Source organism: Diospyros lotus, chromosome 11 (assembly GCF_014633365.1).
Source record: "Diospyros lotus cultivar Yz01 chromosome 11, ASM1463336v1, whole genome shotgun sequence".
Classification (NCBI taxonomy): domain Eukaryota; kingdom Viridiplantae; phylum Streptophyta; class Magnoliopsida; order Ericales; family Ebenaceae; genus Diospyros; species Diospyros lotus.
The window spans coordinates 29,464,006-29,481,294 of NC_068348.1; the positions used below are offsets into that span (position 1 = coordinate 29,464,006).

Consider the following 17,289-nt stretch of genomic DNA (forward strand, 5'->3'; position numbering starts at 1 on the left):
GGGAACAAGTTTGAGTGGTTCTCTAGGGGCATCTAAATTCAGTTGAAGAAAACGAAGCCAGTTCCTCGCAAGATGCACTGTTTTTTTCTCCATGTTAAGAGTGGAGACTCAACATGCAAACTGGAGAAGCTAAGGAAAGGAATTTGATCCAGTTCTCAATGCAGTGCGAGATGGAAGACTTTTAGCGGAGGTTGCGATTGCGACCTACACTAGGTGGCAAACACTCTCACTAATTCCACTAATTGTTTTATTGGGAGACAGTTTGTTCTGGATGGAGGAGTGTCACAATAAAAGTTCTCATAAATTCAATTAATGACAGCCAAGATTATCCTTGTCAGTAAAAAAATAATATTAGTGGACATCAAATGTACTAGAACTCATATTAGTATAATTCAAAGATAACCTCCACGAAAATAATATTGGTGGAATCCTATCTAAACCTCCACTAAAACTCACTTTAGTAGCCGGGTATAGTTGGGTGACAAAGGAGGGGATTGTAAAGTGAGACTGTCAGCGTGGGATTGATTTTTGGGAGAAGTAAAAATTTGTATCTTTCTGGTCATTGGTAGGTGTCAGTGGACGCAGCTTAAAAAAAAAAAAAAATCCTAATCACTCAGGCACATCCTTGATTTACCTCTCTCGTGATGACCTTATAACTAGTTCGACAGGGACAGGAGTGATAACGCATAATCTATAAAAAAAAAAACTCACCTTGCTAAACTTCTAATAAAAACAATTATATTAATGGAGACTGAGTGTGAACTTTATTAAAACTCATATTCATGAGTATCCTAAATAGCCATCACAAAAAATAATATCAAAGAAATCCATTTGAGACCACCACTAAAACTCACATTAATAAAGATCAATCTCAATTTTTAATAAAAATAATATTAGTAAAGATTAGTTCTGACGTCTACTAAAACTCATATTAGCATAGACTAACTTTAATCTAAAAAAATAATATTAGTGGAGATCATTGATATTCATCACTAAAACTAGTTTTAATTCAATATTAAAAATTTTAACTGCACTAAATATTTAATTAGTTACCACTAATACTTTATTAGTGAAGATTGAAGACTACACTAAAATTTCACTACTGATAGCCTTTACCTCCACTAAAAACGACACTTCACACAACTCAAATCAAAGGTACATTTGATTTCAAGCCTTGACGGGGAACTGAGGGTCGGCAGGGGCCGGAGATTTCTCGGCAAGTTGGAAAGAAACGGAAAGCAAGTAACCTAGCGAAGAGCTCACCTCTTTTCGTCGGCGGCAGGCGAGATTCCGGTCAGTGCTTCTCCTCCCTCTTTCCTCACGCTTGTTCTCTCCTGCGAGCCTTCGCTTCTCTCTGATTTCAGCAACTTTCTTCCTTGTTTATTCACTGTTAATTTTGATAGAAAATAATTGATATTTGCCAATGATTTTCTCTCTTAATTAGAGAGATTATTTTACATAAAATTGGTGTTATGTTTAGTTGCATAATTTCCCTCATCTTTATCACTTTTCTCTTTAGAATCGACACCTTAATTATCATTTCATACACTTCATTAGAAATAACTTGAATCATCAGTATTAAAAACCATTACAATGGGTTATTTGAATGATTGAGAAAAAAAATCATATCGTTCTGTTTGCATGCATGGAGTTGCAAGCATTTGCAGCTTCTTTTGAATGATTTTCTCTACACCTTCAAAGTGAAGTATTGAACATGCTGGAATTGTGGAACTTGTTCTCTTTGCATGAAAACAAAGAAATCAAATTTTTCTTACAAAATATCCCACCATTATAGTACATTAACTACATGTACATTTGTACAGGAATTTTTGTTGCATAGGGCTTTGGTGTCTCGTTAATGTTGCGAGGGCATTGACATGAAGAAAGCTCCATGAAAACCATGGGGCACTCGGCTAGGCATTGTAATTTTGGCCACTGGGTCACTGCTAAACTTCTTCGTATCAATTATAAGGCCTGCAAGTGATGAATTTAAATGTATGTAAATCACTATATCAGGTTAGAATTTCTGACCAGACTAGTTAAGGTGTTGAAAATGACTTACATAAGATGTATGAGTATCTTCATTGTGAGCAAATGTGACAATCCAACCGTCATCTTCTTCTGCTCCTTCATGTTTAGGGACAAATGTAGCCCCAGTGCAAAAGGTATTTTTTGGAAACTGATGATACTCGGCCTTTATAAACTCTTTTGGACATCTTTCCCTCTGGCTTTCTAGTTCTAGGAGGTATAGCTTTGCTAGCCCCCCATATTTACCCATGCCTGAATTACACAAGTTGATGAAGAGTTAAAGTTGGCAATTTTAAGTCAGAGGATACTATTTGCTTCAACAAGGCCTTTCTAGATTTACCTGAAGCAGAGCTTGCAATGGAATCAACGACTTGGGTGTAGCCATATTTGTTCTTAATACCCACAAATTTTTCATTTATCATAGGAAAATCCATTGAGAACTTGGTTCCTGTCAGATTCCTTTCCTTAGTCTCTCCAGTTTGCATGTTCAGTCTCCACTCATAACAAGAAGTAAAAAACAGTCCATCTTGTGAGGAACTGGCCTCATTTTCTCCAATTGAATTTAGATGTTTAAATCCCCTGGAGAACCACTCAAATTTGTCCCGGCCTAGATCTGGTCCCGGAAGAACTGATCCGGGAGCTCTGCACATCCAAACTACAACCTGTTCTTCCTCAAACATACATGAGTTAAAGAACTTGGAAATGAGATGAACCATACAAACTTAATGCTGAATCAATATTGTTGCTTACCTCATTCCCATCCTCAAAACAGTTAAGAACATGAAATGCCATACATGGTTCCAGGTCGAACCATTTGACTGAATTTGCATCCCCATAACGTGGCATTACACCGATTCTTGCATATCCTTCTGTTTCATACTTTAACAATCTGAACATATAGCAAAATGATTTCTTAGAGCTTGGTTGAAGTAAGTACATCAAATTCTGAAGGGAAAAAAAGAAAGAAAGATCATTTTAATGGCAATTACTCACGGGCCTCCTGCAAATAGTCTTTTTATGTCTATGATTAGAGGAAAATCAATGATCACATTATACCTGCAAAATCAGAAAATAAGTTAAAAGAGTATAAGTTTTCATAACAAGAAAAAGGGAAAATGCGGCAACTATAAGCCATCTGGCATTAGATTTCAACCAAGACAGAGTACGAGTTAGATGAGGAGTTACCTTCGTGTAACACCTATATCATGGCAGAAGCTACACCTCTTGAATTTCAGATCCACTTTATGAACTAATTTCTTTCCATCAGCTGAAAGAGGACAAGAAAATAGAGCATTTCCAAAATGGATCTTCATCTTTGTGGAATGTACAATATGCTAATCCAGAACTAGAAGAGAATGTACCTGAAATTATACCCAGTTCATAGAAAGGTTTCTTTGCATCAATCCCCATTAGAACCAGCTCCCCTGTGCCTGGATCTTTCTATGGCACGAAAGATTTTCATTTAACGGAAAGGAAATCAATTTGGAACAGATGTGACATTTTTATGTGACTTAAAACAAATTTAAGTACCTTCGCGTGACTGGTGAAAGGTCGAGTCCAAGCTCCATTCACATCCCACTGCCCTAAAGTTTCTAGAGTGTGGATGTCAATCTCTTGAGGCAAATGATTCTCAGAAACAGCAAAGTACCTCCCTGAATGCTCAAAAACAATGGTGTTGCTAATGTCTTTGTTCACTTTGCCAAATCTCAACTGCATTATCAATGATCAGAGTAATGCAAAAGTTATGCTTTGAAATGACTACTTTTCTGCTTATCTCACGTGGAAATTTAGTACTTGCATAATCCAAAACTCTAGATTTGGCAGATGATTGGCTGAAAGCGTTGAAAAGTTTTCTTAGTTGGACTAGTTTACAAGGATGAGCCTATTTTAAACGTAGGGAGAATTTGCCCACCGAATTTAGCAGAAGAGCTGACAAAATAGACAGTGAATCCCCTTCAGCTGCAGGAAGAAACAAAGGCTTGTTTATTTGTTCCTCTAATTTAAAAGTCTCTGATCGAACATACTTGTTCTTGTATAAGACATTCCAGTTGCCATCACCATCTCTCTCAAAATATAGAGCATGAAGCATTCCTTCTCCTTCTACCCAAATTCTGCTTGATCTGCCGAACATGGATCTGGTTGATTTAAGTCCTCCAAAAAGGGGATTTGGGCCTGCAGTTTCGAAGGAACACGGAAGAGTTAGCAACATTTTTTGGCACATTTTTTAATGATTTATAGGTTAAGGGCGAGGAGGACTGGGTAGTTTTGGTAGAAACAGTTGGGTATTAAGCCACTTTTGTTATATCAATAAAATAATACTGGGATAATTCCATGAAATCTTGTTTATGTGTACTTTAGTTTGTCTTGCTATCACTTTATCAACAAATTGAAATTGTGAATTCTTGACTTATTAGGAGAGCCTGCTGGAATAACTCCCTGAAATAAACAACAAAGGAACTCACTAGATTTGAGCCATCTGTCAACTTAATTAGTTCACACATCCTACTTATATAATATTTACCATTTCTTATGTAGACACCCTCAGGAAAGTCATCTGGAATCCTCCCTTCAATACTGGTAATATGAACTGCTTCTCCTATTTCTTCAACTGGAGCAAAGTTGCTCTGTCATTGCAGTACACAAATAATGAGGGTCAACACATACCACAAAATCATCTTAAAATCCACCATCTGTGTCCCTGTATAAATATTTGATGAACTGAGAGTAATTCCTTGCAGGGGTACCTGAGATGGTAGCAAGGGCTGATCAATAAATTCGAACACCGAATCAACAAAGGCATCCAGTAATCTCAGGGAAGTGTTCTTGACAATTTTGGGGACATTGATTCTCATGGGAACATCATGCAACTCCTTAAGGAGCGGCTGTCATGTATATATATGATTAAGTTCAGTGAGAAGACATATGCAAGGTCTTTTTCATATATTGAAGAGATTAGTTTACCTTGAAAGAAGGAGGAGGTGAAGTCTTCAAGTGTTCAAATTTCTGAGAGAGGGAAGGCTTCTGCACGGAAGAGTTCACTGGGAAGATTGCACAACTAAAAACAGCCATCTCTCTCTCTCTCTCTCTCTCTTCCATTAGTCATGTCCCTGTCCAATTATATATAGGGATTATTCAAGCCCCTCATGGCTGACTCCTAGCAGCCTAAACGGTTACAGAGTGTACTTTCCAATAAGGAAGACATATTAAGGGATCTTAATTTGCACGGAATCCTGTGAAAGGCATCTTTGCTTCATCATAGATGCTTGTTTGTCATTTTTCTTTGAAGTCAATTGGTGTGCTCCATTGTGACATCAAGGTCACAAGAAAATAACTAGTTTTCTAAGTTTAGGATTAAGGTTGCGTATATGAGAACTTGTATAAATATATATATATGAGCTATATTTAGGAGAGAATAAGCAATGGGATGAAATGTAAAAGTGTGGCAGAGAAATGTAAAATATATTCACACACACACATGTATATATTGTGACACAGATAGAAGAATGAAAATTAATGTAAAATGATAACTAATGTCTTCTTAATAGTAGACAGTGTTTTATATAGAGAAAAGTAATTTTTATTATTTTTATTCTCTACACATTAGATAGGCATCCATTGTATAAATGGTTTAAACATATATAACTATTCATTGTATGTCACCGTTGCTACAGTATACATTACCGTTATTACAATGAACTCGACTGTTGCTATAATGAATTTGACTATTGCTACATTGCCGTTACAATAATTTACAGAATACTTATAAATAGTTCCAAATTCATTTTGGAGAGTATCCATTGCTCATATTACTTATCCAAAGCACTCAAAAACTCTCAAGTTAATTTTCAAACAATTCGAGGCTCTCGAAACATTATTGTACATTCACCGAAGAGTTAAAAGACAAAAGAAGAAAAATATTTCAAATCGTCTACGACAAATCTGAGTTTCTCTATTTGAGATTACAAATTTATTTATTTATTTAAATATTATTGTCTTGTATAATTTATTCTTAATTACTTATTTGTGTCCAAGTGTGTACAAATTATTTGTAACATTTAAATTATCATTGTGGATTATACAGGTTTTCTAGAATCGTTAAAATTTAAGTGAATCTAGTTTTTAATGTAAGGTAGGGAGAAAACCTTGGTGTTAGTGGTTTTCTTAGAATCCGTTGTAATCTAGAATTGTATCTAGTTTTCAAGGTGAGCTAGTGTGGAAACCTTGGTGAGATTAGTGGAACTCCAAGGGTGGTTAAGACATTGGGGGAGTGGAGTAGGTGTGTGTGGAGACCAGTGAAGCACGAAAATGACTCGGAGATGCTGTTTTAGTGTTTCCGAACTATTTCGTGAAAACGAAAAAAATGGCTCGAAACTTTTTTGGGCCGTTTGTGTAATTTTTGTAAAATTTTGGGCTGTTTTGTAATTTAAAAGACTTGATCGAAAACGCATTTCCAGCGAGTGCTGCCCTGCCTAGAGGCATGAATACCTAAAAATTTTGAACTTTCTTTCCTTTTTCCTTCTTTTCTTCTTTTTCTTCTTCCAATTTCTTCTCCTTCAATCGCCCTCGCTGTCGTCTGCTTCTAGTGCTTCGATCGCCCTTGCCGCTTCGCTGTCTACTTCTAGTGTTTCGATCGCCCTCGCCGCCAATCCTTCTTAGCCCTCGGTCGTTTGCTCTGGTGCTCCCTCGATTCAATCACCATCGCTACCAGTCCTTCGATCGCCCTCGTTGTTGGTCATTCCTTCTCTCGTTGCCCATGCCGATTCCCTTATGTAACCCCCCCTCCCTCGATGAAGCACTGATTTTGCAAAAAGTCAAAACGTGTCGAGTGACTTACGATCGTTGGTGTACCATGAACCTGCGTGTGATGCTCTCCTGACCATCTCCATATTTCTGAGAGAACGAAAACCCCAAACAACACAGACGATTCTGCGCTTCTTCTGATGAATGGTGAGTGGATTGTTGAAGCCCGATTATTATTATGGATATCCTATTATTATATAGATGTGTGTTGAGTGTCAGAGGAATTAACAGCTAGATGTAGAGAGAATCAAAATCCAAAGAGAATCCGGATTTCGAAGGTAGCTTATCTCTGCAGGTAATAAATGAACTGGCAAACACGTCCTATCTTTGTTTTGTCTCTCTCTATACTGGATAATGCTAGATGTCCCGGGACTCTTACAGAATTTTATTTTTATTTTTATTTTTATTTTCTTTTCTCGGCATTTACCCCCCCCAATTTCTCCCGCCCATTCATTGGGAGAAAATTCCCCCCCTCCTTCTCCCTCCCCGCGACCCCTTGCCTTCCATCTTCGCCGTTCGCCGGAACCCCATCTCGGCCCAGCCCCATCGTCGCCCCTTCCCCTCTCGGCCCAGCCCCGCCCCGCCGTCGCCGCCCGTCTCCGATGTCGCTGCCACCCCCTTCTCTTGTTGGCTTGTTCTTTACAACAGAATCCTCCCAAAATCCCATGAGATTGAGTAGGATAATGAATGTAGATGACATATCTTTTGCCTACCAAACAATCTTATTCTTTATGTCAAAAAGCCAAGGAAATTTGGTCCATTTGTGGAAGCAGAAAATTGCTCTAGAAGCAGCTGGATATGCCTTTTTGAGGGCTGGTTATCCGAGCTTGAAACCAACTGCAAAAAGAAGAAATATAACCACACTTACGAACGTGTTAAGAGGTGAAAGCAACAACAATAGGCTGGGCAAGATTACAAATTGAGATTTAAGGAATAAACACAGTGCGAATTGTTTGCACTGCACCCATATTGGGGTTGGAGTTGCAAAGAGAGGCAATACATGGACAGCGGGAACATAGGTCTAATATCTAACTTTGAACCAAAGAGGGTTCAAAACCTGTAGAATCCACAAAATTTCAGCCTTTAACTTCTTATGCTATCGAGCTACCAAAATGAATATGGATGAAAAGAGTACACGATTATTAACACCCCACAAAAATTAGGGGAACTTCGTATATTTGCAAAATTTCATCTCCTACACAAAGAGAAGAAAACAGTAACACAAGGTTTTCTCCCAACAATTTATCTGCCATGAGTTTCATACTTACAGTGGCAATTTCCAGTTAGCATATACAGTTTTATAGCTATACTAATGTAAAAGAACACCAAAAAGAGAAGAAAAAAAAATCTCCTTCTAATCTACGGAATGTTTATGGGAATCCTTTGGGCGTGAGCAAGTCAAGAACATGCCAGGTCAACTGGAAATGAAGAGTATATAACATTTCATAATCTAGGCCGCTTTGAAGGAGATTGTAGCAACGTTGGCGATGAAGATGGTATGGGGTCGATGTTCGATCGCAGGCATGCGATGTTGGTTACAACGATATCAAGGGAGATGGCGATGACAGCTTGTGATCGTCTTGCTGTAGTGAGAGCAGAGGGAGGCGTCGCCGGCGAGGCTGTGCCGAGAGGGGAGGACGACGACGGCGGCGACGATGAGGCTAGGCCGAGATGGGGTTCCGGCGGAGCTGGGAGGCAAGGGGTCACGGGGAGATAGGGAGAGAGAAGGAGGGGGGGGGGGGGAAATTTTCTCCCAGTGAGTAGGCGGGAGAAATTGGGGGGCGTAAATGTCGAGAAAATAAAATAAAAATTAAAAAAATTTCTGTAAGAGTCCCGGGACATTTAGCATTATCCCTCAATACTACGTATACCCGTGCAAAATCCGCCTCGATAAAGCTCTTACCCTCTCTTCTTCACATTTTACAATCAACACGCAACTTATTATATGTTTCTTGCTCTTTATGCAAAGTTTTGAGAGACGCACAGTTACAATCTATGGACCATTCTCATCCATTGGCAATTTTGAGTTTTTCAGATTCCAATTAGCTAGATTGTTTCAGAATGTCAAAATTATTAATAAATTATCAAAAATTGATGAACAATTAATTGATGCTTAGTGGAAGAATGACATCAACAAGTTGAAATGTGGTTTGCATTTTTTTTATTTAAGTCTTTTAACTTTAAATGTGTATTACTAAAAATATTTAAACAACTTCTATTTATTGAGATGATCTTTTGCAAAGAGGAATTGTGACATTGTTGGAATGTTTATGTATGAGCTTTTCTAAATATTATTGATAGTTGTTTGAATGCATTGTGAATTTTATGTTTATATTTGTTTGAAATTTGAATACATTACGTAACTTATGTGTATTGTTTATGTTGAACATTTTTTTACCTTTTTTATATTAAAATTATATTTATAAAAAAACTCCTATATTTTTAAAATTTACAGTTTACTCCGTATTTTCATTTCTTACTTTTTTAGAAAAATGTCGTTTTCACATTTTCGTTTCTGATAAAAAACGTTTACCATTTTCATTTCCGTGCAACTTAGGTGGAGACACCGAACCACTATAAATTATCTTATGCCTCATTTAATTATTCTTGTTATATCTCGTGGCTTGTAATTTATTAATCTCAAACTCACATATACATAGTTACAAAATCTTAATTTGTTTAAAATTAAATAGTAATAATTTAATTGAAAGAAAATAATTTATATATTCTTAAAGAAAATAATTAATTAATAATATTTATTAAAAGAAATAAAAAAATTTAAACACTCAATTCACCCTCCTTCTTGAGTGGTCATATCTTAAGGGACCAGCATCCATCATTGTTGTAATACTCAAGAAATTTGGGTTATTTGAAAGTAAGTATTTTATTAGAAAAATGAAATATCGAGAAAGATTGGTATCTAAATCGTTTGAAAAATTGACTGAATCTACGGCAGAAAGTGCCATAGAATCAAGATATCTAAGGAAATCAATATGGTATTGATGAGAATTTCGAGATATGATTTATTACATTAAAAAAAAATGGATCAGAAACGATTTTCGGTATAACTAAAATATAGCTATGATTTAGGTTGAAAAATTGAATTATCGTATGGGACTTCCAGAAAGTTAACGGAACCCTAAGGGGGCTTTGATTCTATATAAAGATCTATCCTGAAATGATTTTGGGATAAAACAATAACCTGGTGAGGGCGCTGAAGCGAAATCGTCCTAATCGAGTAAGCGTTGAATTATTAATTTTGCATTTTCGGTATCGTAATGCAAATTAATTTGAATAATAAAGGGTGTATTTGCAATTAGAGAAGTTCTCAAATGAAATAAGGATGAATTATGGGAATTAAATGTGTATTTTTTCATAATTAAATTAGTGTAATATATATATATATATAAATATATATATGCAGGCGTGATGATAAGGAATGACAGAAAATGGGTGGTAGATATGAACGCGTGATAGGGGCAAATTTGCAGCATTTAAGGAACAAACTTTGCACCATTTGAGGACATTGGGATGAGAGATTGGCAAAGCAATTTGAGGAGGAAATTCTGGAGAGTCAAGATTAATGTATTATATATATATATATAGAGAGAGAGAGAGAGAGCGCAAATGAAGAAAGGACAAGAACTAATTTGGGGCTAGAGGAGCATGCCCGAAGGCAGGAAATTAATCGGGTACGCATTTTGAGGTCAGGGCACATATATTGAGGAAGTCTAAGAAACTAAGTTAAGGTGAATAAAATTTTCTAGAAAATTTCAGAAAATCAGGAAAGTTATTTTATGAATTGTATAGAGAAATATTTGAGGAAATATTTAATTTGGATTTATTGAGGAAAAATAGGAAAAATTATGAGAAAATTAGAAAAAAATAGAATATTGATATTCTTAAATAAATATGATGGCTAGGGTATGTTAAGGATCCAAATTGAGTACGTTAGAAGTCTAACACGAGAATTAAAATATTCTAAGATACGTTCGAGGTAAGTGGTTCAAGCCAAAATTAGTTTTATGCAAATAATTATATCATATTGACAAGCTATGTTATGTTATGCATCATGTATAGTGCATTTACATGTATTGATAATTAATTATGCATATGTTCACGATGATGTTATTGATCATGCAACACATAAAGGTTTGGGAATAGGGACTAGCATCGTTACCCTGCCAATGGTGCACCTATACATATAGGCCTGATAAGGAAACTGTTAAAATGGAGAGTAGTAGTTGGGTGCGGTCAATTCAAACGAAAAGAATGATATCATATTGCATTGCATATACACATAAGATGTAAATGATGTACCTTTACTTAGATGATTCATCATCTAACGTTGACTATGCCCCTCAAACATTCTAACTGAGGTTTGAAGCGAAGGCATAGAAATGGACGAAATGTAGCGATTCAAGCTGTCATGGTTTTGATAAAGATGTTCTCTGCATTTTTCTTTTTCATAAAGAACCAAATATGTCCTAGTTATGTTATGTTTCAAATTATGTTGAAAAATTTATGTTTTGTTGATGAATAGTCTTGTATTATGGAATATGTTCGAAACAATCATGTATTATTAATATGGTTCGATGGATGCTTAGGTTCGATTTATGCTTCCATTATTAGTGAATACCTAGCTTAGCATTTATGATGTATGATGATTCTCGTGTTAGGTAGGTAAATGGGAAATTTTGTGAATTTATATGATGATTAGATTGTTTTAAAGAAAAAAAATATATAACCGAAATTTCTTAAGTTATAACATACTCAAGAAAGTGGGGTGTTACAGTTGGTCTTCTAGGATTAACGAGGGCAAGATTAATGGCTGGTATTCCAGGTTTAACGTAGGCAGCTTGATTCACGTCATTAGTTCAGTTCCGATTATCTTTAACTCGTTGCAAAACACCCAGATTCGCTCCAATTGTTCCTGCATTGTACGAATTATTTTCCATTGTTTTTCGATTGCTCTCCAAACCGTGGGCAGCCCCCGATCTCCGTCACGAGATTGGTTGCTACCGTTACCTTCAAGATTGGCCATCTAATTGGTAAATTAACTGCTCTGATACCACCTGACGCAGCTTGTAGCGCATATATGAAAAAAATAAACCAAAATAAACCCTTGAAATAACAAACTTCAATGACTGAAACTTGACTTTCAAGAAAACGCAAAAACAATACTGTTTTGTTAAGAAAACCCAAATAGATTGTCGAAATTTGTATTGAGAAAAATTTGATTACAAACTTTAGATTCTAGGCATATTTATAGTATTTGGGTAATCCAAATCCATCTAATATTTGTAACTAAAATCCAACTAGAATAAACTCATCTAACTAGAATTCTAAAAATAAAACCTAAGTAAAAGTCAACTAGAATAGAAATAAATCCTAAGTAAAATTCAACTAGAATCCTAATAAAAATAAAACCCTAATCAAACATAAAATAAAATTCTAAATCAAGTAAAAACATGAAATAGAATCTTAAATCAAGTAGAATCCTAAAACATATGAAGTATTAAAAAACTGTTTTGACCCTATTGTTCCGGCGTGGTCAGGTCGGTCTTGGGTCGGGTCTTGATCAGTGACCGCACCTAACGCAGCGTGTAACGCGTGTGAAAAAAAATATACTAAAATAAACCCCTGAAAGAACAAACTTCAATAACCGAAGTTTGGCTTTCAAGAAGATGCAAAAATAAAACTGTTTTGTTAAGAAAACCCAAATAAGTTGCTGAAATTTGTATTGAGAAAACTTAATTATAAACTCTAGATTCTAAATATATTTATAGTGTTTGACTAATCCAAATCTATCTAATATTTGTAACTAAAATAAAATCATATAACTAGAATCCTAAAAATAAAAGCTAAGTAAAAGTCAATTAAAATAGAAATAAATCCTAAGTAAAATTCAACTAGAATTTTAATAAAAATAAAACTCTAATCAAACATGAAATAGAATTCCAAATTAAGTAGGATCCTAAAACATATAAAATATTAAAATACTGTTCTAGCGATATTGTTCTGGCAATACTGTTCTGGCGTGGTCGGGTCGGCCCTAGGCCGTGTCTTAATCAATGACCGCCTCAACATTTGTAAAGAAATTTTTGTTGCATAGGGCTTTGGTGTCTCGTTAATGTTGTGAGGGCATTGACTTGAAGAAAGCTCCATGAAAACCATGGGGCACTCGGCTAGGCATTGTAATTTTGGCCACTGGGTCACTGCTAAACTTCTTCGTATCAATTATAAGGCCTGCAAGTGATGAATTTAAATGTATGTAAATCACTATATCAGGTTAGAATTTCTGACCAGACTAGTTAAGGTGTTGAAAATGACTTACATAAGATGTATGAGTATCTTCATTGTGAGCAAATGTGACAATCCAACCGTCATCTTCTTCTGCTCCTTCATGTTTAGGGACGAATGTAGCCCCAGTGCAAAAGGTATTTTTTGGAAACTGATGATACTCGGCCTTTATAAACTCTTTTGGACATCTTTCCCTCTGGCTTTCTAGTTCTAGGAGGTATAGCTTTGCTAGCCCCCCATATTTACCCATGCCTGAATTACACAAGTTGATGAAGAGTTAAAGTTGGCAATTTTAAGTCAGAGGATACTATTTGCTTCAACAAGGCCTTTCTAGATTTACCTGAAGCAGAGCTTGCAATGGAATCAACGACTTGGGTGTAGCCATATTTGTTCTTAATACCCACAAATTTTTCATTTATCATAGGAAAATCCATTGAGAACTTGGTTCCTGTCAGATTCCTTTCCTTAGTCTCTCCAGTTTGCATGTTCAGTCTCCACTCATAACAAGAAGTAAAAAACAGTCCATCTTGTGAGGAACTGGCCTCATTTTCTTCAATTGAATTTAGATGTTTAAATCCCCTGGAGAACCACTCAAATTTGTCCCGGCCTAGATCTGGTCCCGGAAGAACTGATCCGGGAGCTCTGCACATCCAAACTACAACCTGTTCTTCCTCAAACATACATGAGTTAAAGAACTTGGAAATGAGATGAACCATACAAACTTAATGCTGAATCAATATTGTTGCTTACCTCATTCCCATCCTCAAAACAGTTAAGAACATGAAATGCCATACATGGTTCCAGGTCGAACCATTTGACTGAATTTGCATCCCCATAACGTGGCATTACACCGATTCTTGCATATCCTTCTGTTTCATACTTTAACAATCTGAACATATAGCAAAATGATTTCTTAGAGCTTGGTTGAAGTAAGTACATCAAATTCTGAAGGGAAAAAAAGAAAGAAAGATCATTTTAATGGCAATTACTCACGGGCCTCCTGCAAATAGTCTTTTTATGTCTATGATTAGAGGAAAATCAATGATCACATTATACCTGCAAAATCAGAAAATAAGTTAAAAGAGTATAAGTTTTCATAACAAGAAAAAGGGAAAATGCGGCAACTATAAGCCATCTGGCATTAGATTTCAACCAAGACAGAGTACGAGTTAGATGAGGAGTTACCTTCGTGTAACACCTATATCATGGCAGAAGCTACACCTCTTGAATTTCAGATCCACTTTATGAACTAATTTCTTTCCATCAGCTGAAAGAGGACAAGAAAATAGAGCATTTCCAAAATGGATCTTCATCTTTGTGGAATGTACAATATGCTAATCCAGAACTAGAAGAGAATGTACCTGAAATTATACCCAGTTCATAGAAAGGTTTCTTTGCATCAATCCCCATTAGAACCAGCTCCCCTGTGCCTGGATCTTTCTATGGCACGAAAGATTTTCATTTAACGGAAAGGAAATCAATTTGGAACAGATGTGACATTTTTATGTGACTTAAAACAAATTTAAGTACCTTCGCGTGACTGGTGAAAGGTCGAGTCCAAGCTCCATTCACATCCCACTGCCCTAAAGTTTCTAGAGTGTGGATGTCAATCTCTTGAGGCAAATGATTCTCAGAAACAGCAAAGTACCTCCCTGAATGCTCAAAAACAATGGTGTTGCTAATGTCTTTGTTCACTTTGCCAAATCTCAACTGCATTATCAATGATCAGAGTAATGCAAAAGTTATGCTTTGAAATGACTACTTTTCTGCTTATCTCACGTGGAAATTTAGTACTTGCATAATCCAAAACTCTAGATTTGGCAGATGATTGGCTGAAAGCGTTGAAAAGTTTTCTTAGTTGGACTAGTTTACAAGGATGAGCCTATTTTAAACGTAGGGAGAATTTGCCCACCGAATTTAGCAGAAGAGCTGACAAAATAGACAGTGAATCCCCTTCAGCTGCAGGAAGAAACAAAGGCTTGTTTATTTGTTCCTCTAATTTAAAAGTCTCTGATCGAACATACTTGTTCTTGTATAAGACATTCCAGTTGCCATCACCATCTCTCTCAAAATATAGAGCATGAAGCATTCCTTCTCCTTCTACCCAAATTCTGCTTGATCTGCCGAACATGGATCTGGTTGATTTAAGTCCTCCAAAAAGGGGATTTGGGCCTGCAGTTTCGAAGGAACACGGAAGAGTTAGCAACATTTTTTGGCACATTTTTTAATGATTTATAGGTTAAGGGCGAGGAGGACTGGGTAGTTTTGGTAGAAACAGTTGGGTATTAAGCCACTTTTGTTATATCAATAAAATAATACTGGGATAATTCCATGAAATCTTGTTTATGTGTACTTTAGTTTGTCTTGCTATCACTTTATCAACAAATTGAAATTGTGAATTCTTGACTTATTAGGAGAGCCTGCTGGAATAACTCCCTGAAATAAACAACAAAGGAACTCACTAGATTTGAGCCATCTGTCAACTTAATTAGTTCACACATCCTACTTATATAAAATTTAGCATTTCTTATGTAGACACCCTCAGGAAAGTCATCTGGAATCCTCCCTTCAATACTGGTAATATGAACTGCTTCTCCTATCTCATCAACTGGAGCAAAGTTACTCTGTCATTGCAGTACACAAATAATGAGGGTCAACACATACCACAAAATCATCTTAAAATCCACCGTCTCTGTCCCTGTATAAATATTTGATGAACTGAGAGTAATTCCTTGCAGGGGTACCTGAGATGGTAGCAAGGGCTGATCAATAAATTCGAACACGGTATCAACAAAGGCCTCCAGTAATCTCAGGGAAGTGTTCTTGACAATTTTGGGGACATTGATTCTCATGGGAACATCCTGCAACTCCTTAAGGAGCGGCTGTCATATATATATATGATTAAGTTCAGTGAGAAGAAATATGCAAGGTCTGTTTCATATATTGAAGAGATTAGTTTACCTTGAAAGAAGGAGGAGGTGAAGTCTTCAAGTGTTCAAATTTCTGAGAGAGGGAAGGCTTCTGCACGGAAGAGTTCACTGGGAAGATTGCACAACTAGAAACAGCCATCTCTCTCTCTCTCTCTCTCTATTTCTGAGAGAGGGAAGGCTTCTGCATGGAAGAGTTCACTGGGAAGATTGCACAACTAGAAACAGACATCTCTCTCTCTCTCTCTCTCTCTCTGCCACTTCCATTAGTCATGCCCCTGTCCAATTATATATAGGGAAGAGTGTACTCTCCGATAAGGAAGACATATTATATTGTAAGGCATCTTAATTTGCAGGGAATCCACATCTTTGCTTAATCATAGATGCTTGTTTGTGATTTTTCTTTTGAAGTCAATTGGTGTGCTCCATTGTGACATCAAGGTCACAATAAAATAACTAATTTTCTAAGTTTAGGATTAAGGTTGCGTGTATATATATATATATATATACGAGCTATATTTAGGAGAGAATAAGCAATGGGATGAAAGTGTGGCAGAGAAATGTAAAATATATTCACACACACACACAGACCTCTAAAAGGGTCTTAGTACTTGAGATGTAAACACTAAAGAAGACGACTCTCTAATGCAATGCCTTTTATCTAGTGCTCATATGAACACAAGCAAATAAAAATACAGACATGTAGTGAGTTATTATGACAATCAAATTGGGTTTTTTTTTTTTTTGTTTTTTTGTCTTTTTATATGCCTATTGAACACTAAATTAAAAATACAAGCATACATAGAGAATAACGTCGAAATATTCCTACCTGACAACAATCTTAGCAAAGTAGCCAAATTAGCCGAGCTGTTGCCACCAATATCTGCCAAAAAATAAAAAAGGCATCAATTAATATGTTGCCTTGTGAGATTCTGTGCTGACTCAGCCTTGGAATTCCCAATTAGATGTCGGTGAATGTTCAAACCAGCAAGCAAATAAAGATATGGGTAAACACCTTGGGAGTACGTACATAGGAAGCTACTATATATGATGCACATAATTGTTAGAAAAAAATATGATAAAAAATAAATGATCTAATCATACTCAAATATAAAAAAATTTTATATGAAAAACCTAAAAGAGAAAAATTAAGGCCATCAGGATGACAAAGAAAAATATCATTATGTAGTAAAATTTATAATTACAAAACTCAATATTTTCTGTCTAAACA

At 36.1% G+C, this 17,289-nt stretch overlaps 2 protein-coding genes and 1 long non-coding RNA gene across 3 annotated transcripts; 1 reads left to right on the forward strand and 2 right to left on the reverse strand.

Annotated features, from left to right (window-relative positions):
- Positions 1-1,108: 1,108 nt before the first annotated feature.
- On the forward strand, positions 1,109-16,209 carry LOC127812605 (uncharacterized). The gene is made up of 3 exons (XR_008025959.1): positions 1,109-1,293; positions 4,767-4,957; positions 16,061-16,209. It is a non-coding gene; the product is annotated as an uncharacterized LOC127812605 (long non-coding RNA).
- Positions 1,670-5,104, reverse strand: LOC127812604 (carotenoid 9,10(9',10')-cleavage dioxygenase 1-like). Its single transcript, XM_052353041.1, has 12 exons — positions 4,990-5,104; positions 4,773-4,910; positions 4,550-4,652; positions 3,941-4,200; positions 3,559-3,738; positions 3,390-3,468; positions 3,214-3,295; positions 3,022-3,084; positions 2,779-2,917; positions 2,369-2,690; positions 2,059-2,280; positions 1,670-1,974 (listed from the first exon to the last, which is right to left on the reverse strand). Exons 1-12 carry the CDS (start codon positions 5,095-5,097, stop codon positions 1,856-1,858), a joined length of 1,815 nt encoding a protein of 604 aa, XP_052209001.1. The 5' UTR covers positions 5,098-5,104; the 3' UTR covers positions 1,670-1,855.
- LOC127812603 (carotenoid 9,10(9',10')-cleavage dioxygenase 1-like) lies at positions 12,935-16,243 on the reverse strand. Its single transcript, XM_052353040.1, has 12 exons — positions 16,093-16,243; positions 15,876-16,013; positions 15,654-15,755; positions 15,044-15,304; positions 14,662-14,841; positions 14,493-14,571; positions 14,317-14,398; positions 14,125-14,187; positions 13,882-14,020; positions 13,472-13,793; positions 13,162-13,383; positions 12,935-13,077 (listed from the first exon to the last, which is right to left on the reverse strand). The coding sequence occupies exons 1-12, from the start codon at positions 16,198-16,200 to the stop codon at positions 12,959-12,961; spliced, it is 1,815 nt and encodes a 604-aa protein (XP_052209000.1). The 5' UTR covers positions 16,201-16,243; the 3' UTR covers positions 12,935-12,958.
- Between the last annotated feature and the right edge of the window lie 1,046 nt (positions 16,244-17,289).

Excerpts from the sequence above, each read along its gene's own strand:
- LOC127812604 (XM_052353041.1), bottom strand. The coding sequence starts at position 5,097 with ATGGCTGTTTTTAGTTGTGCAATCTTCCCAGTGAACTCTTCCGTGCAG. Across the intron at positions 3,739-3,940 it reads CAGCTCTTCTGCTAAATTCG|TTGAGATTTGGCAAAGTGAA; the intron begins GTGGGCAAATTC and ends TTGATAATGCAG. Across the intron at positions 2,691-2,778 it reads GTTTTGAGGATGGGAATGAG|GTTGTAGTTTGGATGTGCAG; the intron begins GTAAGCAACAAT and ends GAGGAAGAACAG.
- LOC127812603 (XM_052353040.1), bottom strand. The coding sequence starts at position 16,200 with ATGGCTGTTTCTAGTTGTGCAATCTTCCCAGTGAACTCTTCCGTGCAG. Across the intron at positions 14,842-15,043 it reads CAGCTCTTCTGCTAAATTCG|TTGAGATTTGGCAAAGTGAA; the intron begins GTGGGCAAATTC and ends TTGATAATGCAG. Across the intron at positions 14,021-14,124 it reads AGACTATTTGCAGGAGGCCC|ATTGTTAAAGTATGAAACAG; the intron begins GTGAGTAATTGC and ends CTATATGTTCAG.